We start from the raw sequence: 24,324 nt of genomic DNA, 5'->3' as shown, positions 1-24,324 counted from the left end.
ATGTGGCAGAAAGATTCAGAACCTAAAGGGGCAGCCCATAAAGACAACTTAAATTATACAAGTTACAGTGGTGAGCCAGGAGGAAAAGATGTGTAATAAACAGTAAAAGAGCGAACGAGGAGGAAAAAATATACCTGGTCTCTCGAATTCAAAAGCAACTGGGATCTTCTTTCCTCCAATAGCTAACTCATGAAAAAACTTTTGAAAACTCTCAGAACTTTTTTATATTCTCTCTCGAGTTATCTCTCCACCTCTGTCACTCTCCACCTTTTTGGAGAGACGTGTCCTTCAAAAGGAAAGATACCTCAGTTTTCTCAGCAGCTGACAATCTCGTGAATCTCTCAGTTTTTTATACGTTTTTTTCTCCCTTCTACCAAATTTTCTACGCTCCAGCCTCCAGAGAAACTGCTCTTCCTTTTTATCATGAAATGACGCTTCTAGCCTTCTACTCTGTAGCTTCTCCTGCTACGGAGGTTGTTGACGGCTTTAATGAACGAAATCTTGCAAGCTAGAAGGAAATCAGAAATGGATATGGGGTCTGTCTCACTCTGCACTATCCTCTGCTGGAAGATCTTCAGCAACATAAAAAGAGCAAATAGGAAGGAAAGGTGATCGTGGATTTAAATATGAAACCTCATTGTAAATGCCAAAAAATGGGAAGCCAGTAAGTACACGGGTCTTCCGATTTCTCCCCTGATCTTGTCTGATCATACACTGATGAAAAGCCTCGATTAATTACACTGCATTCAGTAGCTGACTCCGAAGAAAATAAATGGCTCTTCAATTCTAATTTTAAAAATAAAAAAAGACAAACGAGAGTGACTGTTCAGCTCCCTGGCGCCACATCGGGGAAGCTTTAACGTTAAGACCCAAGAGCCGAATTTCATTTTCAGCAAAGTAAAACCCACCAAAAAAACCTGTTTTCTATAACAATTTAAGAGAAGTAAAGAAAAGAATTCGGCTTGGTTTCTATTATCGTAAGAAACTTTCAGAGACTTCCCGGTGTCTCCCCGTCCGTCGTCGGCAATTAAGCACCGGAAAGGGAATGCCTGATAATCAGGGAGAAAGTCATGTAGGCAGATACCCCTATTTGCTTCTTAAGCCGGACCTAACATCTCGTCTGTAAAGCAGAGGAAATCTTCTACAAAGCTTCGAATGAAAGAGAAAAAACGAAAGGAGAAAAAGGAAAAGCGAAGGTTTCATTTCGCGGCAGTAAAGCTTTACCCTTTACCATCTCAGGAATGGCGCGTAACTCTGCCAGCATCCATATCCCACTTTTAAATGTAAGTGTACTGTGACCGTCCGATGCACTTACATCTGCCCCATCTGATTTGAATTTGAATTTTGTTACGTGGTCTTTGACTATTTCATTCGAGTCAACAGGTTGAATCTATTAATTGAACCACTAGATACACCCGTCGGTGAGAATCCTTTAATTGATATTATCATAGCCGTACACGTGTCAAGTTCGACGTGTAAAATATCATTCGGTGCACAGTGGAGAGGCTTGTTCTTCGTGCACAGAGAGCTCAGCGTACTTTTGCTGGATCGGAGACAGACTGCGAAGACGGGAAAGGGATGGGCGTCACGATGCGTTTATCTTAAGTTGGGCAGACATGGAATTATCTTTTCGTCTTTCCGAAATATAAAACACGACCAGAACCCTGATTGGCGTGATTTTCTGTTCTTAACTGAGTGCAGAAATGGCAATCTGGTTGGGCTTGGAATTGGAACTTGGAAGGACTCCGTCGTTTTTCTCGAACTCTGGGTAGCGCGGACGGAGCTTCCAGTAGGGTGTGGGGTTGTGCAGGGGAAGGAGGAGGGGACAAATACTCGAGTAACATTTTTGAAATTTAACGAGGGAATGATGATGACGATGAGACCTTACTGATTCACTGAAGGAGAAGTGCAATCATCGTCCGCAGCTGCCGTTTAGGAAACACTTTTTAGATATAGATAGCTTTGCAGGAAAGGAAAGAAGGAGATGAATGATGAGTAGGAGAGAGGATTATAATGATGCAGCCACACAGTGCGAGTTGCTTTTGGGTGGAGGAGTTCGAGCTTTGCAAACAAGGAAGCCCGGTATTGGTCTGTGGCATTCTGAAATTATCTCGCAGTTTCTAGCTTTTAGTCATATATTAGAAAACTGAATTGCTTTATAGTCATAATGGGACTTGTTAACCAAGCGCACGGTCTAACCTTTCTCGCTTGTCTTTCGTGTTTTTGCCAAGAGGGGTTCCATTTGTGGGGCCGGCAAAATGTCTGAAAAGTGTAAACAATTTATTTTCAGTCTTAATGCTCTTATTGTTCCTTTCCACAATCTAATATAATCTCATAACTTTGGAATGATTTGTTTTTATGTTCTTATTGTTATTTTCCCCGACTAATAAACTCAATATATTTGTACTTAATAATTCATATGGGACCCCCCCGTCACGTTTAGGCCCTATTTTGTGGGACTACATGTGGATAATTTAGGTAGAAACCCACATTTGAGTACCTGCTCTAATACCATTTGAAGTTAGGTCCATGACCCATCCCAAAATGATTAGTCAAATTAAAGAGTTTATTTCCCGAGTAATAAACTCAAGATTTTTGTATTCATTAATCTATGTGGGACTATTCATTAACAGAAGAAGGTCACACTTCCATGGCAAATCATGTTGGAGGTTTTGCTTCTACTTTCAACTGGAAAAGTGAATGGAATGAATCCAGTGATATGAAGTAATCATACTCTCATGAGAAGGTTGCACTTCCATCACAAACCATATTGGAGATTCTGCTTCTACTTTCTACTAGAAAAGGGAACGAAATGGATCAAGCGATATCTCCCTACTACCTTTCGTTATGGTTTCACTCCGGTTTACTTTTTCCATGAATTGATTGTAAGTAAGCTTTGAAAATGAGTATTGAGTCTCTCCCATTTCCCCTAATCTTCATGCTACTAAATTCCTCCTCTCGTACATTTTTCTCCTAAAAGTCTCTTGGAGCCATTTCAGTTTCATACTCTGTCACTAGTCGCATCTGTGAGAGACCTCCCTGGCTTTCCAACCGTGAGAAGCATGGTAAGAAAAAATAAAACAAAAAACAAGTATTTAAAAAATAAAATTTCTTTAGTTGGATTAATTCATATAACATAAAGTTTATTAATTATTTTAAATATATATATAAAGAGGTTCTTAACTTAAATTATTAAGGCAAAATAACTAATGAATCTCGATCATGAAATGACACCTACACGCTCGCATGACGGTTACAACCCTAGAAAGAAAATGAAATAAATAAATAAGAATTTGATCGTTATTATTTCTAAAAATATTTAGTAAAAATAAGATAATGGTTAAATTCACTTTTTCACTAACTATTTTTTAAAATAATAATGATCAAAATCCATGGGTTCCAAACCAAAGGATTCTATTAGCATCTATCTATTTATTAAAAAAAATTCACTCATATCAAGAGAAAATTTAATACAAAAATAAGAAGACAAAATACCCAAAAATACTTGATTCGTTGTCTCCTTTTCCCCGTTCCTCGCATATCCATCAACCATCACCATCCGAATCAGCACATTCTTCAGGAACCTACATGAAGTGTCGTCATGCCATTTGTAGTGCCTCCACTCCTAACAAATTCGTCGATCATTTTAGTCTATGTAACTTGGGTACATTCAAACATCTATCCTTTTGGGGCATTTTGTAGAATATTGCATCGCGTCGTAGCTATTTCCAGGCATTTTGAGTACAAACTCACCAACAATTTCCCGATCATTACACTTTTGGCGTTTAAGGTTCATCTCAAAAGAAGACAATAGAGAGATGTAGCCTTTGATCAAAGGAGAAACAAATATAGCTGTTTTGGGTGCCTTTTGTCTGTGCATGAAGCTATTTGAGGAATTTAGAATTAGATTGCATATTAACATTGGTTATTCTAATATTATTGATTTTTGTTGCACTTAGTATTACAGTATGAGAAGATACTGAAGAGAAGGTGAAAGTAAACAAGAGGAGATAACTTACTTTAGTGAAGAATCGAACCAAATGCTAACGCAAGAACAATGAAAACCTTAATAGAGATAAAGGATATAACGTAATCTCCAGGATAACTCTTATCTTCATTGTAATGCTTATTTTGGAATGTTTATCTTCTCTTCGATTACTCTCTCTGTAATCTATAAATTGAGCTCGTCTCCATCAATGTATACGGTTGAAATATTTTCCTTCTTTTGACTATTCTATATGGTATCAGAGTAGAGTTAAATGATCCTCTCTATCATCGTCTCTCTCTACCTCCAACGAATTTTCGTCATCTCTTTCTAGTTCTCTCCTTCTCGCTGTGACAAGGCTCTGAATTATGCTTCCCATATTTCTCTTTGCCTTATTATTGACAACAGAGATGCAAAGAACATTTTTAATGTGTTGAAAAACTCCTCATATTCGCCCTTTATACTAACCTTCATTAGCGCCCCAACAACCAGAGCTTCCGTTTATCAGATTTTTGCGGCAAACACTCATACTTAATAATTGTTGTCGAAGCATCTGCACGAGTTATTTCCACAAAATCTATCTGACTACATCTATCTGAAGAACAATCCCAACCAACAAATCTATCAACTCGTTTATGCTCTTTGTTCATTTACACCTTTGTTCATTTTGGACAACGCAACCTTTTTTGGCACTCATATGAATCACTGCAATTACCGCCATCAGGTGACCCAACTTCGGTGGAGACTCATAAAGCCACTGATGCGAACTTCCATTGTCTCGCACTAGCAGTCCCGACAAAAATTCGATTTCAACTCTACCAAAGGTCACAACCAAACGATGCGTGCAAGGTTAAAGATGACATGAGCCCTGCAAGTTTCAGCTTGATTTAGGAGGTCCAACATATTTCTCTCTCTAATCTTTCAACTCATCACTAAGAACTTATTATTTCCTTGTCATCTGAGTTTGTGCTCATCGCTGATGGTTGACCCTGGCCCCATACCTACCTTGGACGCTGCCAGTGGTGTCGTGCACAAAGATACATTGTTCCACTGTGTCCTATTTTTTATTAGATGTATTCACACTTATCACCATCGTCAACTCCTCGTTCAACTCCTTAATGGCAACCACGCCCTTTGACACAATGGCAACCACGATCCCATCTTGCAACCACCACCTCTGATGTTGATTCTTCTTGGCTCCTGGATAGTGGCACATCGCTCCATGTTACATCCGACTTAAGTAATCTCTCTGTTCATACCCCTTATGACGACATTGATGACATTGTGATTGGTGATGTCATGAGTCTCCCTATTATTTTTATTGGTTCCAAATCTTTTTCGACACTCTCCCACACATTTTCTTTAAATAATATTCTGTGTTCCAACAATGATAAAAAAATTATTTCTATCTCTTAGTTATGTCAATCTAATCATACTTCCAATTAATTTTTAGCTACTTATTTTCTTGTGAAGGATCTTCCAAGGGGGGCAACACTTTGCTAGGTCGACAACATCCCATATGGTATCAGAGCAGATCAATGTTCTGCATCTACCATCCTCTAAAAAAAATTCCATGTTCTTTGCCTCTCCGCCCCTCATTCCCTCTTAGCAACTCCCTCCAACAATTCAAGCTAAACCACCGATAGTGACTTCCAATTGCCCTTTGCTTCTACTACTCAAACCATAAATTCCCTTTCCTTCTCCCCATCACTTTCTTCTTCGGCATTTGCACTTTCCGTTTCCTTCTCCCTTATCCTCTTCTATCGTACCAACCTTCGTTGTCGTCATCAATTGCTAAACACTCAATTCCTCTTTTCGATGCCACAACGTCGCCCCTCTCTGGAACCCTTCTGGAAATTCCCGTTGCTTAACCTACCTCATCATTGGAAATTTCAAACTGAAAGATCATCGTCCGACGAAGATATGTGTTTTAAGGGTTATTGGAAACAAAAGAACAAGAAGAAATGTGTTTTGAGGATTTTTGGAAACAAAAAGACATGAAGATTCTTTTTATAATGATGATCTTAATTTTTTGAATACACAATTATTTGTTATAAAATTATTTCAAAATAATAATAAAATTAGAATAACATAAGAAAGGGCCACTACCCTCTCTCTTTTCTGGTGCTAGGAAAGAAGAGAGGGCAGGTGGACATTCCTATGTTACTCACTATAGACCTTGGCTCTTCCCCACTTCTTACTTTCATTGGAAACGAAGTTGCATAGGAAGGGAAGAAACCTTTTCCCATTTGATATATGATGAATCATTGTAGAAGGTAGAGGGGCAATGTGTTCTCCTTGGCTTCTTGTTTGGATGCTTGTTGTTAGAGGAAAGGTCCATTTATTAAGTAGGACGATGAAGTTGAAGGGCATTCGATAGATGATAAATAACTATTTTATTTTTCTAAGGGATGATACTATGTTAATCCTAATCCACATGTTATAGCTCCCATATGCAATTTTATGCATTTTAAAGTGTTATTTGTTTGGATTTAGAATGGAAAATGGGTGGAAAGCCGAGGTAAAAAAAGGGAGATAACTGATCCTTAAGGTTGAGCAACATCATGATCCAAAGATGAAGGGATTGTTGTTTTTTAGTTGAATTAAGGGTTCAATTAATTTGCTATAAATTTAGAGATTGTTTAATTATGATTTTGTGTAATTACTATAATTTTTTTAGGAAACTCAATATGCCTAGACGATTTTGAATTACGATTTTTACTTTTAATTTTTATAATAATTGCATGATTGTTCTATATATAAATTTTACCCTCTAATTTACCATTGAGAAAGATTGTTTTAACATCCATCTGATGTATTTCATTTGTTTCTACCATCTACTGAAATTTTTCCCATCAAACGGTTTGGGTTTCAGTGTTTTTTTAGTAAGTTTTCGGATTTCCCCATTCTAGAAGTCTGAATTTCTTTCAAAATTACTGGATAATAATAATAAACTTACATAATTTTAATAAACACTTTAATAAAACCCAAATTAATATTTAGTGCCGATGCATACCTTTTGTCGACTCGCTTCACTTATTCAATAAAAAATAATAAATAACACCTCTAACAGACCCAATGCATGTATTCATTGTATTCGAAAGAGATTCACTTCCTATAGTGTATTTGATGTTAATGATCCATTATCAAGAAACAACAAACATTTCTGACATTTTAGACGTGCACAGTACTAAACGGGCACATGAACTCTGCAAGACCTTTTCTAACTATTCGAACAAAATGAAAATGGAGGATATTTCATTTTTTTCTTTCAAGAACACTAGAACTTCTTTGGGAACATGAAAAATATTTTTTTTCTTTTCAGAAAGCTTTTTAGAACTCAATTTTTTTTTTCTCTCATATTTTGAAGCTCTATTTCTTTTATCTCGAGGTTGATATGAGATCTGTAACCACTTTGATATGATGGTTCAGATCATCGATGCTCTGATCGTCAGATCTGTAATCACTTTGATTTGATAGTTTAGATTTGTAACAACTTTTGATCTAACCATTAAATCTATAACTACATGAATTGATCCAACGGTTCAAATCTCGTAACCCTTTGATATAACAATTCAAATCTATAATTGATTGATAAGAAGGTTCACATCTGTAACCGCTTGATTTGATTGTTCCAACATATAACCATTTCCATCTAACGGCTCTCATGTTGATCCATCCTAACGGTTGAAACAATCCAATCGTTTAAAAAAACTCATCTTACTTTAACCCCACATGTAACATATGGGTCGACCCAACACACGAGGGAAGATGTGTGGGCTGACCGAGCAAGAGAGCCAGTTATACGTATGTGTGTCGTGTAGTTGGTGAAGATTGTTATAAACCGAAATGGTCCCGAGTGCCACTTGTGGGGGCGCATGACTTTTTTATAACTTTCTTTTAGAGACTACTGATCATTGGGGGTGATTAAGCATTAAGTGGAAATCATCTACCTTTTAAGCTATTCAAATCAAGGTTTCCAGCATAGATAACCTTATGATAACAAACTAATGACCACGGTTAAGTCCCCAATCGTCTAGGGTGGAACAAACTCGTCTTTCAATTTGGACCGCAACGAGTCTGTCCGAGTCCAAGCACGCCCAGATTAACTCATGACTTGACTCAGAATGGGTTCTGCAGTCTCTGGTCCGTTCACTGGGCTCGTTCCGACTTCCGAGTGACTTCGTTTTGGATTTTCCGAATCCAGCGGGCCAGCGTCAGACTGATAAGTTCCGCCGTAGATTTTTTATGATATGTCGATAAAACCCCTGATAGTTTTCAATATTATCGACTTGCCGAGACTGCGTAATTGACACGTGTATGGGTATGTTTGGAACGCGGTGTCGGCTCGAGAAAATCTCATAAACGGACTTTCGTAGAAACAACCGTTACTCAAACCGGAGTCTACTTTCCTTTATTGAAGCCGCGCGTCTCAAAAGGCAAGAGTCTCTCTAGGCGATCCGCTTATAGTAACGCCTCGTAACGCCTCTTGATTTTTGCTCTCGCTCGGACTGCCCTTCTATTTGCGTTTTAATTTTTTCTCCTCGCCTGCCTGACCTACGTGAAACCCTCAAAACCTTCCTCCTCCGCCGGCCGGTCTTCAAGGTTTTCTGCGCTCCGCTTCAGGTATGCCTATCAATCCTTCTTTTCCTTTTGTCCAAATCCCTTTTACTATTTATTTTTTGGTCATCTTCACCTACTCTCATGGCCTCTTTTCCCTTTGTTTTCTCTCTTTTGTTCCGTCAATAGCGGTTCTGCAGGGTTTCCGTACACCGTCATGTTTCGATCCCTGTATCTTTAGTCTTTGTGTGATCTGCTGTCTCAATCTTGCAGGATCTAGCAAGATCTTTAGGATTATGGTGAATTTGTGAATCTTTTTTCTTCCATCGGTATTGGGGTTTCGCTTTTTATTTCCTCCTCTTTTACCTTCGGCGACATCCATCTTTCGTTAGCAATGGTTACAGCTGAGGGTTTGCACGGTTCACCGGCTTCGGCTGTGAAACAGTATGGCGTAACAAAACCAATCTCTATGGCCGGACCAACAGAGGCCGATTTCCAACGGAACGTGGAATTGAAAAAGGTATATTTGAAGGAATTCTTTTTTTTCTTTAGTATTAAATTGTTTGTTCTATTCTTTCTCCGATGTGATGGTTTTCTCTTTTCTACATTAAAGTTCTTAATAGATTCGGGGCTATACGAGAGCGAGGAGGAAACGATGAAGAGGGAGGAGGTTCTCGCTCAGCTTGATCAGGTACTATTTTGGCCATCTAATTCTCAAAAACCTTATAATATTCTGATACTTTTTGTTGATTCTATACTCTCTTCCATATCTCACAATTGGTTGACCGTTTCTTGTAGATTGTGAAGTCCTGGGTGAAACAGTTGACTCGTCAAAGGGGTTATACCGATCATATGGTGGAGGATGCTAACGCAGTCATATTTACTTTTGGATCTTATCGTCTTGGGGTAGGTTTCTTTCTTTTTTGGTTTCTTCCTCACCCCCTTGCCTCTTTTTTAAAGATCTTGTAATTGGAAATGTACATTGGAATGATTTTTGGAATTGTCTCTGTGAGGAAGCTATAATTTGTACTATGACATAGATGTTAGGATGCGTTGGTTTAGATCACATCCAATGACTGTGGCTAGTCAATTTGTTTTATGTTTGGTTTTTTTGTTTTTTATTTTGTTTTTATTTTTTCTGGTTTTGTGTTCAAAAAAGACAATTAAAACAAACATAGTTAATGTTATTTTTGTATTTTATCTTTTTATATATTTTCATGGTTTTTTGGTTATAGGTACATGGTCCTGGAGCCGATATTGACACTCTGTGTGTTGGCCCATCCTATGTAAATCGAGAGGTGTGTGTGTGGCTTATGATGGATATAATTGCTTATGGTTTCTATGTTTGAGTATACTGAAATCTTCCCATTTTTTAACAGCATATTAAAATTTTACTTTCGTTTTTGGTATTGCTTGACCTGACTATCTAGTTCTGATGCATAGGTTTTGTTTGTGTTATTTCAAAGTAGTAATTGAGTGCTTCTTTTGCTTGCTTTAGGAGGACTTCTTCATAATTTTGCATGACATACTGGCGCAAAGGGAGGAGGTGACTGAACTACAACCAGTTCCTGATGCTCATGTTCCAGTTATGAAATTTAAATTCTGTGGGGTATCAATAGACCTTCTTTATGCTAGCATCTCCCTTTTGGTCGTGCCAGAAGTAAGTAATCAAGAAAACATCATGGGTTGGCAGCTCTCTATTCACTTCATTTAATTACTTGTGTAATTATTATTTGTTCTATTACTATACATTTATGCCTTCTGTTTTCAGAATTGGGTTTTATTGTATATTTTTCTACTTAATCATGATGGAAATTTTTTGCTTCATCTTGTTTTAATGTTTTCAGTTTACTGCTTTGTTGTCAAGTAGAAACCTCACTATATCTCTTTATTATGACGTAATTTGTATCTGAAAATAGCTGGATTCTGGAAGATGGAATTGAAATGGAAATATTATTCTGTACTCATTGCTGACATGTTTCTTCTTGAGCCTGGACCTTACTTGCACGTTATTTTCCTGTCAAAACTATTGTATCATTTCATTTCTACTACCATTACTTGTGCAGGACTTAGACATCTCAAATGGATCTGTGCTGCACGATGTTGATGAACAAACTGTTCGGAGTCTTAATGGGTGCAGAGTTGCTCATCAAATTCTTCGTTTGGTTCCTAATGTAGAGGTATAATCTCAAAAGGCCTATTCTGCTCCTTATATTTTACTATACTATTTGTTCCCTGTTTGACAAACATATATATTCCATCTTGCAGCACTTCTGTGCAGCTCTGAGATGCTTGAAATTTTGGGCGAAAAGGCGTGGTGTTTATTCTAATGTGAGATGGGTTCACTTTGCATCTTTTCATAATCAGTAGAAAATATTACTTTTTTGTAAGTAAAAATATTTTCATTTGAAATTATAGGTAACTGGATTTCTCGGCGGTGTGAACTGGGCTCTCTTGGTTGCACGTGTATGCCAGCTATATCCTAATGCCATTCCCAGTATGCTGGTTTCTCGGTTCTTCAGGGTTTATACCCAGTGGAGATGGCCTAACCCTGTTATGCTTTGTTCTATGGAAGAGGAGGAACTTGGGTTTCCTGTCTGGGATCCTCGTAGGAACCCTCGGGATCGTACACATCATATGCCAATTATAACTCCTGCATACCCATGCATGAATTCTAGCTACAATGTGTCAACAAGTACTTTGAGAGTAATGATGGAGCAATTTCGGTATGGTAACAAGATCTGCGAGGTAAAGTTGGAAGTTTCTAGTTCTCTGTTAGTTGGTTTTATTTGCATATTGCTTTGTTTTACTATGTATTTATTCTTTTTCTTATGTGGGTTATTGAATATTCAGGAGATTGAACTTAATAAAGTCCATTGGAGTGCTCTATTTGAGCCTTACCATTTTTTTGAAGCATATAGGAATTATCTACAAGTTGAAATAGTTGGAGCTAATGCCGATGACCTTCGTGCCTGGAAGGGTTGGGTAGAATCACGGTTGAGGCAACTCACTCTCAAAGTAAACTTCTATGATCTTAAGTTTATTGTCTATGCTTCCAGGATGAAACTGACCACGAGATCTCTCTAGTGAAGTGCTTGTGCCCGATGCTTTTGATAAAAGTTGATTTAATCAAAGATATACAGGATTTATGTTCCTTGTATATACACGTACATATTTGTGAATATTTTCTCTCAACCATTCTTGTTCTTGAAACTGATTGGCACCTTCTTTCAGATTGAACGGGATACATGTGGGATGTTGCAGTGCCATCCATATCCTAATGAATACGTGGATCCATGTAAGCAATGTGCACATTGTGCTTTTTTCATGGGTCTACAAAGGAAAGAAGGGATCAGGATTCAAGAGGGCCAGCAATTTGACATCCGTGGAACTGTAGATGAGTTCAGGCATTCAGTAAATATGTATATCTTCTGGAAGCCGGGCATGGAAATATACGTTTCTCATGTTCGTAGAAAGCACATTCCTCTATACGTATTTCCAGACGGTTACAAGCGGCATCGTCTTGCAAGACCTGCCAACAACAACCTTCAGCAGCTGCCGTGTAATGGAGGGGCTTCTTCTTGTGAAGTCAGTGAGGAGAAACAGCTGAAGAGAAAGTTTTTATGTAATGAGGAAAATGATAAGGTGTTATCTAAACGGGCTGCTAATAGCCCAGACCAACAAAAGATCGCTTCTTCAGCTGTGACATCATGTGATAGCAGTCCTGGATATGCTTGTTCTACAGAAGTTGGCACTTGCAATCAGGCCAGTGCTTTTGTATTATCTGAGCAAGGAGATTGCCATGTGAAAAAAGAGGATGATGATAGAAGACCAGAGAAGTCCGCATCAGTCTGTCCTGATAGTCAGCAGAAGTCTGTGTCAGCTCGGGCTTTAATTGCTAATAGCTGCCAAAACAGGCATGATACCACACTGGAAGGTGGAACTTGTAGAACAGCACCACCCAACGTTTCCAATGAGGAGGTTGAAGGTGATTTCTCGGAGGCAGGGAGGAAGGAGGATGGGGGGGACAGTGAGGGAGTCTTCTGTAGATGTGACATTTCTTTAGAATCGTGGTTAGGTGTCAGTTGTAGTTCCTCTGATTTTGTTGATCAGACAAGTCTGGACAAATCACACATGGCCGCAAGCAGTAATGGAGATTCAATGATACTCCAGAAGAATGGGAGCTTGAATGGTAGCAATAGATATAGTAATGGCTTGACAGAAGAGTTGGAGGTCTCACATATATTTTTGCTGCCCAAGTCTCTTTGTCTTTAATTCTTTTCTCTTTATCTGCTGTTTTAACTTTTTGTTATACAAGTATTTTAAAATTCTGACCTTGATCTTTTGAAGCCAAACATTGCGCTTGGGATGATGTTATCTAGTCATGGTGAGGTTAGCACAGACCCTGTGCCACAGAAGCCCGGAATAAGGCATGTGTTTTCATTCACTATAAACATTTTGGGTGAAATTAATTTTGTGTTTATTTTTATACTGTCTTGTTTTTTTCTTTCCTTGGCCGTGACTGTTACAGATTAAGTCTGAAATCAACAGCATGAGGATGCCACCCATATAAGCGACATGTAATCCGGAATAGAGGACTATCTGAGCTGAAAGCTGGAGGCCCGCCCTTTGTTTAGGGTAAGTTTCTTCTTGTTGTATTCTGAGTGCTTCTTTGTGTGCATTTGTTTGCGTGTGTTTATCGGCACATGTATAATTTACGCCAAGGGGCGGGGAAGCACTTGGACAAGACAGGGATTCTGGGATATGCAGTTTACCGTGCTATTGCACCTGTGTTTGACATTAAAGCTCTGTCGTGGAAGCTTCTTGCTTAGCAGCACTACAGAGCCAATGCTGGGACATTTGATTTTCTCTGAAGCCTGCAAATTCTCCTTTTTTTGGCTTTTTATTTTCATAGTAGGGAATGCAAAGATGTACAGAGGGTGGTGATCGCATCGTTGTTGGTGAATGCAATTTGTACACTTCTATATTTCTCCTTTATTTGTAATTGCATCGTTGTTGGTGAATGCAATTTGTATACTTCCATATTTCTCCTTTATTTGTGATTGTTTTGTTGTTGGTGAATGCAATTTGTACACTGTTAGTTCTCCTTTATTTGTAATTGAGAGTACACTCACATTAAAACTCTCTCAAGCACCCGAACGTGTTGTAAGTTTTTCTTTTTTTTTTATTAGTTGATATACTCGATGTAAAATTCTCTCCTGTGAAAGCTCTCCGGAGTTGGTTTAAATGAAATATCAACTGTGGCATCCAATACTTGTTTCTTCTAATATAAACAAATATCAAATGCTGTCGGCGGGATTTTGCTTATGGTGAATCCTTAAAAGTTTAGGGCTGAATTTCTGCAAACTTCTTTTAGAACAGTTTAGAACAGTATCTGGTTTTGTTGGCCTGTGATAAAATTGTTAAAACAGTCTTTACGTCCTTGTGTGAAATCGCTACCAGTGTGTTATATATACAGATGTGCCTGCCTGATGGTAACCCAGTTGTCAAGACTCGTACCGAAGAGGTCGCGATGGTGCTGGCCTCCTAGTTTACTGCATTAATTTTCTTCTGCTTTATTGATACATTCAAGCCCTGAAAACGGAAGTCATATCTCCTGAAAACGGAAGTCATATCCTAGAAACGTTTTTAAACTGTATCGTGGGAGCTATTCACGAATTTTAGTGTATGTTAAGTTGCTAGGAAACACTTGCACAAGACAGGTTTCGGGGACTAGTGTGCTGTTGCCATCGTTTATGGCATTAAAGCTCTGTCGTCGAAGCTCTGGTTAGCAGCACCCCAGAGTCGATGTAGATGGGTTTCGGGAAATTTGGTCTACTGTGCTGCTGGACTTGTGTTTTGCATCAAATATAGTCAGCATTACGACACAAAATAGGTAAATATGGAAAACAGTAACTTAAAAACGAAGCACTAACAAAGTTATTATAAACCACTGGAAACCAAATTTAAACATGAAATGGGAAAGATCAAATAAGAAATGTCTGTGATTCCATTTTCACAAAAACTAAAATTCCTGAATAGCTCCCACTATACAGTTTAAAAATTCCTAGGATATGACTTCCGTTTTCAGGCTTGTATGTATCAATCATGCAGAAGAAAATTATGGCAATCATCGATTCTGTTTCTTCTGCGTTAGGCCAGCACATTCGCCACCTTCTTCGGTACGATTCTTGACGATTGGGTACTTTTAACCGGTTAATATCAGGCAGGCACATCTGTAAATATAAACACGAGTAGCAATTTCACACAGGAACGACGCAGTGAAAGGCTACGTTTTTAAGAAAGGGCAACCAAACCAAACGCTGTTTTAAAAGAATTTACAGAAACTCTGCCCTAACACTCAGGGATTCACCATAAGAAAAATCCTGATGACTACTGATATTGTTTATATTACAAAGAACTAGTATTGGATGCCCAACCACATTCCACAGTTGATATTTCATTTAACCAGCTCCGGAGAGCTTTCACAAGAGAGAATTTTACATCGAGTATATCAACTAGTAAAAAAAAAGAAAAACTTACAACATTTACGTTCGGGTGCGTGAGAGAGTTTAAATGTGAGTGTACTCTCAATACCAATTACATTCACCAACAACAATGCAATCACAAATAAAGGAGAAATATGGAAGTATACTAATTGCATTCACCAACAACGTTGCAATCACAAATAAAGGAGAAATATGGAAGTATACAAATTGCATTCACCAACAACGATGCGATCACCACCCTCTGTACACCTTTGCATTCCCTACTATGAAAATAAATAGCCAATCAAAGGAGAATTTGCAGGCTTCAGAGAAAATCAAATGTCCCCCAGCATTGGCTCTGTAGTGCTGCTAAGCAAGAAGCTTCCACGACAGAGCTTTAATGTCAAACACAAGTGCAATAGCACAGTAAACTGCATATCCCAGAATCCCTGTCTTGTCCAAGTGCTTCCCCGCCCCTTGGCGTGAATTATACATGTGCTGATAAACACATGCAAACAAATGCACACTAAAAAGCACCCAGAATACAATAAGAAGAAACTTACCCTAAGCAAAGGGCGGGCCTCCAGCTTTCAGCTCAGATAGTCCTCTATTCCAGATTACATGTCGCTTATATGGGTGGCATCCTCATGCTGTTGATTTCAGACTTAATCTGTAACAGTAACGGCAAAGGAAAGAAAAAACAAGACAGTATAAAAATAAACACAAAATTAATTTCACCCAAAATGTTTATAGTGAATGAAAACACATGCCTGATTCCGGACTTCTGTGGCACAGGGTCTGTGCTAACCTCACCATGACTAGATGACATCATCCCAAGCCTAATGTTTGGCTTCAAAAGATCAAGGTCAGAATTTTAAAATACTTGTATAACAAAAAGTTAAAACAGCAGATAAAGAGAAAAGAATTAAAGACAAAGAGACTTGGGCAGCAAAAATATATGTGAGACCTCCAACTCTTCTGTCAAGCCATTACTATATCTATTGCTACCATTCAAGCTCCCATTCTTCTGGAGTATCATTGAATCTCCATTACTGCTTGCGGCCATGTGTGATTTGTCCAGACTTGTCTGATCAACAAAATCAGAGGAACTACAACTGACACCTAACCACGATTCTAAAGAAATGTCACATCTACAGAAGACTCCTTCACTGTCCCCCCCATCCTCCTTCCTCCCTGCCTCCAAGAAATCACCTTCAACCTCCTCATTGGAAACGTTGGGTGGTGCTGTTCTACAAGTTCCACCTTCCAGTGTGGTATCATGCCTGTTTTGGCAGCTATTAGCAATTAAAGCCCGAGCTGACACAGACTTCTGCTGACTATCAGGACAGACTGATGCGGACTTCTCTGGTCTTCTATCATCATCCTCTTTTTTCACATGGCAATCTCCTTGCTCAGATAATACAAAAGCACTGGCCTGATTGCAAGTGCCAACTTCTGTAGAACAAGCATATCCAGGACTGCTATCACATGATGTCACAGCTGAAGAAGCGGTCTTTTGTTGGTCTGGGCTATTAGCAGCCCGTTTAGATAACACCTTATCATTTTCCTCATTACATAAAAACTTTCTCTTCAGCTGTTTCTCATCACTGACTTCACAAGAAGAAGCCCCTCCATTACACGGCAGCTGCTCAAGGTTGTTGTTGGCAGGTCTTGCAAGACGATGCCGCTTGTAACCGTCTGGAAATACGTATAGAGGAATGTGCTTTCTACGAACATGAGAAACGTATATTTCCATGCCCGGCTTCCAGAAGATATACATATTTACTGAATGCCTGAACTCATCTACAGTTCCACGGATGTCAAATTGCTGGCCCTCTTGAATCCTGATCCCTTCTTTCCTTTGTAGACCCATGAAAAAAGCACAATGTGCACATTGCTTACACGGATCCACGTATTCATTAGGGTATGGATGACACTGCAACATCCCACATGTATCCCGTTCAATCTGAAAGAAGAAGGTGCCAATCAGTTTCAAGAACAAGACTGATTGTGAGAAAATATTCACAAATATGTACATGTATATACAAGGAACATAAGTCCTGTATATCTTTGATTAAATCAACTTTTATCAAAAGCATCAGGCACAAGCACTTCACTAGAAAGATCTCGTGGTCAGTTTCATCCTGGAAGCATAGACAATAAACTTAAGATCATAGAAGTTTACTTTGAGAGTGAGTTGCCTCAACCGTGATTCTACCCAACCCTTCCCAGGCACGAAGGTCATCGGCATTAGCTCCAACTATGTCAACTTGTAGATAATTCCTATATGCTTCAAAAAAATGGTAAGGCTCAAATAGAGCACTCCAATGGACTTTATTAAGTTCAATCTCCTGAATATTCAATAACCCACATAAGAAAAAGAATAAATACATAGTAAAACAAAGCAATATGCCAATAAAACCAACTAACAGAGAACTGGAAACTTCCAACTTACCTCGCAGATCTTGTTACCATACCGAAATTGCTCCATCATTACTCTCAAAGTACTTGTTGACACATTGTAGCTAGAATTCATGCATGGGTATGCAGGAGTTATAATTGGCTTATGATGTGTACGATCCTGAGGATTCTTATTAGGGTTACAGACAGGTAACACAAGTTCATCCTCTTCCTTTCAAAACCCATAACAGGGTTAGGCCATTTCCTCTAGGTATAAACTAATACCACCAAATTACAGCAATAATGTTGAAGGTCAAACTGGAGTCATTGGTTCAACAAGCACGACATGAAGAATTTAGTTTTAAGGAGGGATCCAAGCAATGACAGGGCTATGCAAACACTCGGTTTCAGAGTTGGACAGATTATGATGGCAAGGGCAACTGAGAACACAACAGAAGTCGTAGCTGTCCAAATGAGACGATCATCTCTGATCCCTTGATATAAACTTTGTGAAGTTTACCCAGCAAATTCTCCATTGCAACATCACCATGTCACGAAGAGGCCACCTCAGATTCAAATTCCAATTCCCACCATAGGAATGATCATATAGCTTGCTGACATAGACTTGTTTCTCCCAGACCGGCCAATAGGTGAAGGGGAATTCCCTGGCTAGGCTCTGATGGCCTACCCAAGCATCCTCCCAGAAGCGAATTCCGGACCCCAAATCTGACACCCAGCTTCACATGCTGAAGAAATTTGCTAGCCTTGGAGCGAACAACTTTCCAAATGGCCGAAGCATGACGAACCCCATCTACCGAGAGTAAGGTGGAACTAGCTAGAATCCTGTAATTTAAACAAAGAATCTGAGGTCTTACTGTAACGATCTGTTCCAAAACGCCACATGCTTTTGACAGCAAACCGTCACTCTTGAATGCAATTTTCCTAGTCCCCAGCCCCATGCCTTATTTGACTTACAAATCTCACCCTAATTCACCAGATTATACCAAAAGGTATTTTCCATGTCCTCCAAAGACATCTCCTCTAAAGAGATTCGATCTGCTCTGCAACAGCCACGGGACAGGGAAGGAGGGAGAGGAAGAAGTTGGGGATATTGGCCAGGTTTGATTTGATGAGAGTTAAGCGGCCAGCCAGAGTAAGGTAATCCCCTTCCACGCAGCAAAGCGCCTTACAATTTTATGGTCGAACAGTAGCTCGTAAATAGTAAGGAGGGTTTTCACATTGAGTATTTTGTCAAGTGCACGATGACTGAACATACGGTACTCCAACAGGGTACTGAATGTGTGTAGGGTGTTTGTTTTTTACTGTTTCAAACTTATTTTAAAATTAATAATTTTTACTATTTAGTGCTATTATTCATGTTTACTGTTCACGGAATTGTGTTTTACATCGTGTAAATCTCCCCCAAAAGCCATTGGGCATCGATTGTGGTTTTTAATTCCACGAGAGTTCAGCCCACCTATTATAGGTTTATGGGCCGTTAACCCATCGGGATGATGTGCCTCTCCCTGAACATCTGTGACTCGGCCCACCATAGTAATCTTCTCGGAGGTTCAGCTGAGTGCTGTATCAACTACTTTGCCATGAATTCCATCGTTACTTTTTTGTTTTTATTTTGAATTTAAAAACCCTCCTCTGCATGTCCCCACCTGTCAATCTGCCTGCCATGGCCAACCGTCACTGCCAAAATCAGTGGCATGACTCTCGAGTCGGCCGTCATTAGCTGGCTATGGTTACCGACATCGGCATCTCCTCCCTCCCTTTCGCCTGAGGCGGTGAAGCGTACTCGTCTGCTATAGAGGTGCTTTCGCGACAAAAGTACTTTTCTCTCGTTTGTGGCTTCGAACCGAGCCGGCTTGGTTCTCGAGTTCGAGTTTGAGTTCGAGTTCGAGTTCGAGTTCGAGTTCGAGTTCTGAAATCGGCTCGTTTAAAATAACGAGCCGAGCCGAGCTCGATTGAAACCAAGTTTGGCTTGACGGTTCGTTAATTTAACGAGCAGCGGATTCGGGGAGATTTGGAAAATTTTTGGCATTTTGCCATTTCCCATGCTGCTCTTGCTCTCGAATTTTTTTTTTTCTGTCTCTCTCCCGCTCTCTCGCTCTCTTGGTCTCCTCCCCTTTTCTCTTCTTCCTCTGAAATTTTTTTTTCCATCTCCCTTCTCCTTCTCGCCGCTAGTGCCCCTTCCGCCGCCGCCGCCGCACTTAATCTTTCCCCCCACGCTTCGCCTTCTCTACCTCTCATCGCCGTCGCCGTCAACTCTTGTAATGTCGCCCTTGCCTCGTCGTACCCCAGCAAAAGCAGCTGCTCTTAACCCTCTCCCGTCGTCGTCACCCCCTACCACCACCTACTGCCGCCGTCAGATCAACCAGCCACTGCTCTCGTCAGAACGGCACAGAACCCCCCGATACCTAAGTTGAGGGGGAAAATTATTTTCTCCCCTCGACGCTCCGTCCCGCACAGTGTGCGAACTCACACGTGCAGTTCTTCACACATGCGAGTTTCGCATGTGCGCTTTTTTTATAAAAAAATAAAATAAACTTGCAAATCTTATTCTGAGCCTGGTTTTCCTCTGGACGATGTAATAATACGTAAAAATATAGTATGTTAAAGTTAGCATATGATCAATTTTTCCTGTTTATTTATTTATTTTTTATAATTAATCATGTGCACAATTAATTAGCTCACATAATTATTCTATTAATGTACAATAAACTGCAATAATTAAATAATATAATATCTAATTTAATTAATTAATATATATATTTTTTAATTATACATTAAATTACTTATTCATGTTGTATGTTTGTTTTACCTAATTTTGGGTTTAAGTATTATGTTTTAATTAAGTATACTAATATAAGTTCCTCATTTTCTTGTTTTTTATATTTCTCATTTTGGAACACTAACACTGAAAATTGTTTTCCGTGTACATGAACTCGTCCACACTAATACCAAGTTTGAAATTGAATTTTATGTAGATAAATGAAATGAATTTGAATCAGGAGATGAAGATGAACTTCAAATTTTAAGTTTGTTGACTAACCCCTCCTTATAATTCTCATATCCGTATTAGCTTCAAATTTTACATTTAGTAATAGACTCATATCATTCTTCCTTGGCACCAAATACAGTTCAAACTTTGATTTGTGGCAGTGATTGGGTTCGGGCTCTTCACGGTGTAAAGAAAAATCAAAAGGTGAATTTATTTGATTAATTATTTATTATGATTTTTTTTGTATTTTTTTAGTTTTATTTATTAAAATTTTGTTTTATAATTACAACCTGATAATAAGAGTGTAGAGATAATGCTATTAGCTACATGATTTTTCATGTTTTTTTCATCATGGTAATTTTAATATTTTTAACGACATTAAGTAACTAGTAGTGGAAGAGTATTTTTTTTATCTGAAAATAACTAATTTTATTTTTTTGTTTTTGTCATAGGTGGAGATTTTGCTCATGTAGGGACGTATATTATTTTCTAGCATGAAGTGAAACCATTATAGTTTGTAAATTTATAATGGATTTATAGTTTTTATTTGGGTGATTGTAAATTGATAATGATATTTTATTTAATTTTATTTTTTTAATTATTGTATGGAGTTTATTCATAATGTTATACAGTATATGGAGTGTATAAATAATTTTATGAAGTATTTATGGAATATATAAATAATTTTATGGAGTGTTTATAGAGGTATTATGTATATAAATTATACTTATTTTTAAGTAGAGGTTATGCCGAATTTTATAAAGGTATTATATACATAGATTATATTCAATTTTAAATAGAGGTTATGCCCAATCTTATACATGTATTATATATATAGGTTATGCCCAATTTTATGTAGAGGTCATGTCCAATTTTATATAAAATGTATGTATAATTTTATATATAATTTATTTGATATATATATTTTTAAAAGTTTTAAATACATGTTGAAGTTCGACCTCAGCTCGAACTCGGTTAAAAATTTTGGGTTTGGGTTTAAATCAAACTCGGCTCGAAATATTTAAATAAAACTCGGCTGGATGACACCCGGTAGCTTCTTCAAATTTTACATTTAGTAATAGACTCTCTACTATAAGGAATTGCCGGACTGATCTTCTTTGTCGCATAGTTCAACGAGGTTTCCGACTGTTTCAGTGATCACTGGAATAGTATTCTCGCTCAAGATCTCACCTGGTATGTTTCGAGCTATGTACCTTTTAACCAAGGAAAGGCGAGCAAAAACACTGTCATGGACTTATGTCAGCAAGAATGTCGTCTTGTGTGTGAATAACAACTTAAAAGAGGCCCCATGTAGGCCCAACCCATTCAACAAGCTTCATGGGATCTGGTTTGTTTTGGTGCCCTTCTCACTAAGCAACGCTGAGGAAAAATAATTCATTTACTAAATCCTTGTGTCTAGTAGGATGAGTGGCGCCAGTTTCTCTTCACTTTTAATTTTACCAACTCTAATGTAGATTTTCTCTATTTATTTCTTACATAGGTACAATTGTGTTGTATATTCTGGTATATGTGAATTACATCATTATTATAATAGACAATAATCAAGTTATGACAACGTTCATCTACCTTTTTGTTCAGAAATTTTCACTCAAAGACCTTGACTCACTTACTTTCTCGCAATTGAATTTGTTCCTCATTCTTAATGACTATTGTCTCAACACCAATATATCTTTGATCTCCTTATTCGTACACGCATGACAAATGCAAAACCTATAGCTACACCCTTTGTCACATTATTTACACTCACACTTCAGTCTAACATGACACTTTCTGATGGATATGATTATCAAACTGTTGTTGGGAGTTTGCAATACTTGTTTCTTACTCGCCTCAACATTGCTTATGTGGTAAATAAGTTATCCTACTACTGATCACTGGGATGTTGTCAAGTGATTGTTGCACAATCTCTGTGGGATTCTGGATCATAGTATCAGAGCCGGTACTCATATATAAGCCTCTACCCAAATTATCCACTTGTAGAGCCACAAAGATGACTTACACGTGAGAGGAAGAATTAAAGAATAATCTCACATGGATTAGTGAGTATGAAAATCTTGAGTTTATTAATTGGTAAAAAAGTTTCATAAGTTGGCTAGTTATTTGGGATAAGCCTATGACCCAACTTCACATCGTATCAAAACAGGTACTTATATGTGGGTCTCTATACAATCACAAAAAGAGAGTCTACATAAGAGGGGAAGCGTTAAATAATAATCTTATATGGATTAGTAAATATAAAAATCTTAAATTTTATTAATTAGAAAATAGACCTCATAAATTGGTTAGTCATTTTGGGAGATTAGCCTTTAACCCAACTTACACACAACATGTGCACATTCTTACTACCCATTGAAGTGGGTCGGAATAGCCGTGCCCCAATATTTAGTACTTTTAACCATTTATAAAATATCTTATAAATCTCAAGAGTTACTCAAATTGCTACCGGCTTTGTCTTCTTCCTTGATAAAACGGATACGCCTGACTAATTTTGGAGTGAAGTATGGTGAATCGTGACCCCTTGGGCTGCCTAAATCCCCAATCAATCAAGGCACATTGGTGACATGCCGTCCTCTTGCATGTTTTTTTCCCTTTCATTATGCCAAGGACTATGAATCTGAATTATCACATCTCGTCGTCACCGATTACGTAGCCTTCACAGATCCCATCTCGGAAATTGAATTGTCGGCCCAAGTCGGAACAAATTATACAAGGGTGAAGTGTTAGCTGTTATAAACTATCCCACACCGAAGCCGGAGCATCTGACTCGTCATTCAATTTACAGTAAAAAAGGGAGATTCCTGAGAGTGAGATTGAGATTGAGAGATTGGATCAGACAACGCTGTGGGAGAGCATCAACTGGTATATCATCGGTCAAGTCTGGTGGATGAAGGTGACACATGTCCATTAATCAATAAATGCGACCATATAACTCGATTGGGCCGCCTGTCGTTTGATGGGCCGAGTGGCCACCAACAGCTGTTTAACAACTACGTCTGAGAGAGAAACAATTGACCCTCAGATGTGTTCCCTTTTGGATTCATTTATCAAGTTGTCAATCTCAACCCTTTTTCAGATTCACATGTTGGGGGATCTGTGGGAAGCGTTTAAAAATTAGTCATATCCGTTTAGTGTTTCTTCGAATTTTCTGGGTTTCTCTAGATTTTTTTGGTTTTCTGGGTTGGCTGAAGCCAGTGAAAGCAGAAGGGGAAGACAACAAAGATTCTATCTTTCTTTGACAATGAGATCAGTTGTTATCCTTTCCAGAATCCAAAACACTATGATTAGTATTGAATAGAGCAAGCAAATCTCCAATTCGAAATCAAAGGCGTGACATTTGGGTTTCGAAGTCATCAAGACACTAATCACTGCACGATTTGATGCGTCTCCCTCACTGTTTCGAAATCTTTCTCGATACTGTCATGATGAACGCGATTATGACTAAATCTTGTTTCGTGAGAAGGGAACTTACAGCCACTATCTCTGACGAGGAGCTTCGATCCTTAACATGACTCCCATTTCTGTACTTTTTGACTTTGGGGTATCGCACAAATCTCTTTTTCGAGCTTAACGAAACATAACAAGTCAAAAAGAGTGGGAAGCACAGAAGATTAAGGAGATCAAACAGACATGATATGCTCTTTTTTCCGTTTCTTCCATTTTAGATATGAGAAAGGATTCTCCATTTATTACTCTTGCCCAGCACTCACTTTTAGTACATCTATCTCCATTTCAAATCGGAGGAATCTCCAACTGTAGAGCCTCCAAAGTAAAAGGTTCCTGGCTTGTAATAACTTTTGATCCTGATCATCACTTTCTCAAAGAAAAGGGTCCGTTTGATCGTATGTAAATGATTCTGTAGA

The 24,324-nt window shown here is 38.4% G+C and overlaps 2 protein-coding genes across 9 annotated transcripts; one reads left to right on the top strand and one right to left on the bottom strand.

Annotated features, from left to right (window-relative positions):
• The first annotated feature begins 8,415 nt into the window (after positions 1 to 8,415).
• On the top strand, positions 8,416 to 13,652 carry LOC137935958 (nuclear poly(A) polymerase 4-like). Of its 4 annotated transcripts, XR_011109506.1 has the most exons (14): positions 8,416 to 8,611; positions 8,735 to 9,065; positions 9,159 to 9,236; positions 9,344 to 9,451; positions 9,781 to 9,843; positions 10,044 to 10,205; positions 10,612 to 10,725; positions 10,814 to 10,876; positions 10,964 to 11,293; positions 11,399 to 11,563; positions 11,780 to 12,778; positions 12,896 to 12,975; positions 13,097 to 13,183; positions 13,461 to 13,652. XR_011109506.1 is itself a non-coding variant. In XM_068780406.1 (13 exons), exons 2-13 carry the CDS (start codon positions 8,940 to 8,942, stop codon positions 13,099 to 13,101), a joined length of 2,313 nt encoding a protein of 770 aa, XP_068636507.1. In that variant the 5' UTR covers positions 8,417 to 8,611; positions 8,735 to 8,939; the 3' UTR covers positions 13,102 to 13,652. The 4 variants fall into 4 exon arrangements, 3 of the variants coding, with proteins under 3 accessions (XP_068636506.1, XP_068636505.1, XP_068636507.1); XM_068780406.1 differs by having other exon boundaries at positions 8,417 to 8,611; positions 13,077 to 13,652; XM_068780405.1 differs by having other exon boundaries at positions 8,819 to 9,065; positions 12,896 to 13,652.
• A 952-nt stretch (positions 13,653 to 14,604) lies between these two features.
• LOC137937563 (nuclear poly(A) polymerase 2-like) lies at positions 14,605 to 18,623 on the bottom strand. Of its 5 annotated transcripts, none has more exons than XR_011109623.1 (5): positions 17,489 to 18,623; positions 17,219 to 17,384; positions 16,001 to 16,999; positions 15,597 to 15,883; positions 14,605 to 14,781 (listed from the first exon to the last, which is right to left on the bottom strand). XR_011109623.1 is itself a non-coding variant. In XM_068782640.1 (5 exons), the coding sequence occupies exons 2-5, from the start codon at positions 17,282 to 17,284 to the stop codon at positions 15,679 to 15,681; spliced, it is 1,170 nt and encodes a 389-aa protein (XP_068638741.1). In that variant the 5' UTR covers positions 17,285 to 17,384; positions 17,489 to 18,623; the 3' UTR covers positions 14,991 to 15,678. The 5 variants fall into 5 exon arrangements, 3 of the variants coding, with proteins under 3 accessions (XP_068638741.1, XP_068638742.1, XP_068638740.1); XR_011109622.1 differs by lacking the exon at positions 14,605 to 14,781 and adding an exon at positions 14,989 to 15,314; XM_068782640.1 differs by lacking the exon at positions 14,605 to 14,781 and having other exon boundaries at positions 14,991 to 15,703; positions 15,804 to 15,883.
• Between the last annotated feature and the right edge of the window lie 5,701 nt (positions 18,624 to 24,324).

The sequence above is a fragment of the Aristolochia californica genome, unplaced genomic scaffold, assembly GCF_029961685.1.
Source record: "Aristolochia californica isolate CCGP_79_NKW_82.1479 unplaced genomic scaffold, dmAriCali1.0.hap1 SCAF_7, whole genome shotgun sequence".
NCBI lineage: Eukaryota > Viridiplantae > Streptophyta > Magnoliopsida > Piperales > Aristolochiaceae > Aristolochia > Aristolochia californica.
The sequence above is the reverse complement of the archived record's forward strand: the minus strand, read 5'-3'. Positions and strand labels throughout refer to the sequence as shown.

Bases quoted from the DNA above. Each gene is read 5' to 3' on its own strand.
- LOC137937563 (XM_068782639.1), bottom strand. From the start codon at position 17,284: ATGCCGATGACCTTCGTGCCTGGGAAGGGTTGGGTAGAATCACGGTTG. The intron at 17,000-17,218 runs GTAAACTTCTAT...TTCTTCTTTCAG, and splicing joins TGAGGCAACTCACTCTCAAA to ATTGAACGGGATACATGTGG. The intron at 15,884-16,000 runs GTCTCACATATA...GATCTTTTGAAG, and splicing joins GCTTGACAGAAGAGTTGGAG to CCAAACATTAGGCTTGGGAT.
- LOC137935958 (XM_068780405.1), top strand. From the start codon at position 8,940: ATGGTTACAGCTGAGGGTTTGCACGGTTCACCGGCTTCGGCTGTGAAA. The intron at 9,844-10,043 runs GTGTGTGTGTGG...TGCTTGCTTTAG, and splicing joins CATCCTATGTAAATCGAGAG to GAGGACTTCTTCATAATTTT. The intron at 10,726-10,813 runs GTATAATCTCAA...TCCATCTTGCAG, and splicing joins GTTTGGTTCCTAATGTAGAG to CACTTCTGTGCAGCTCTGAG.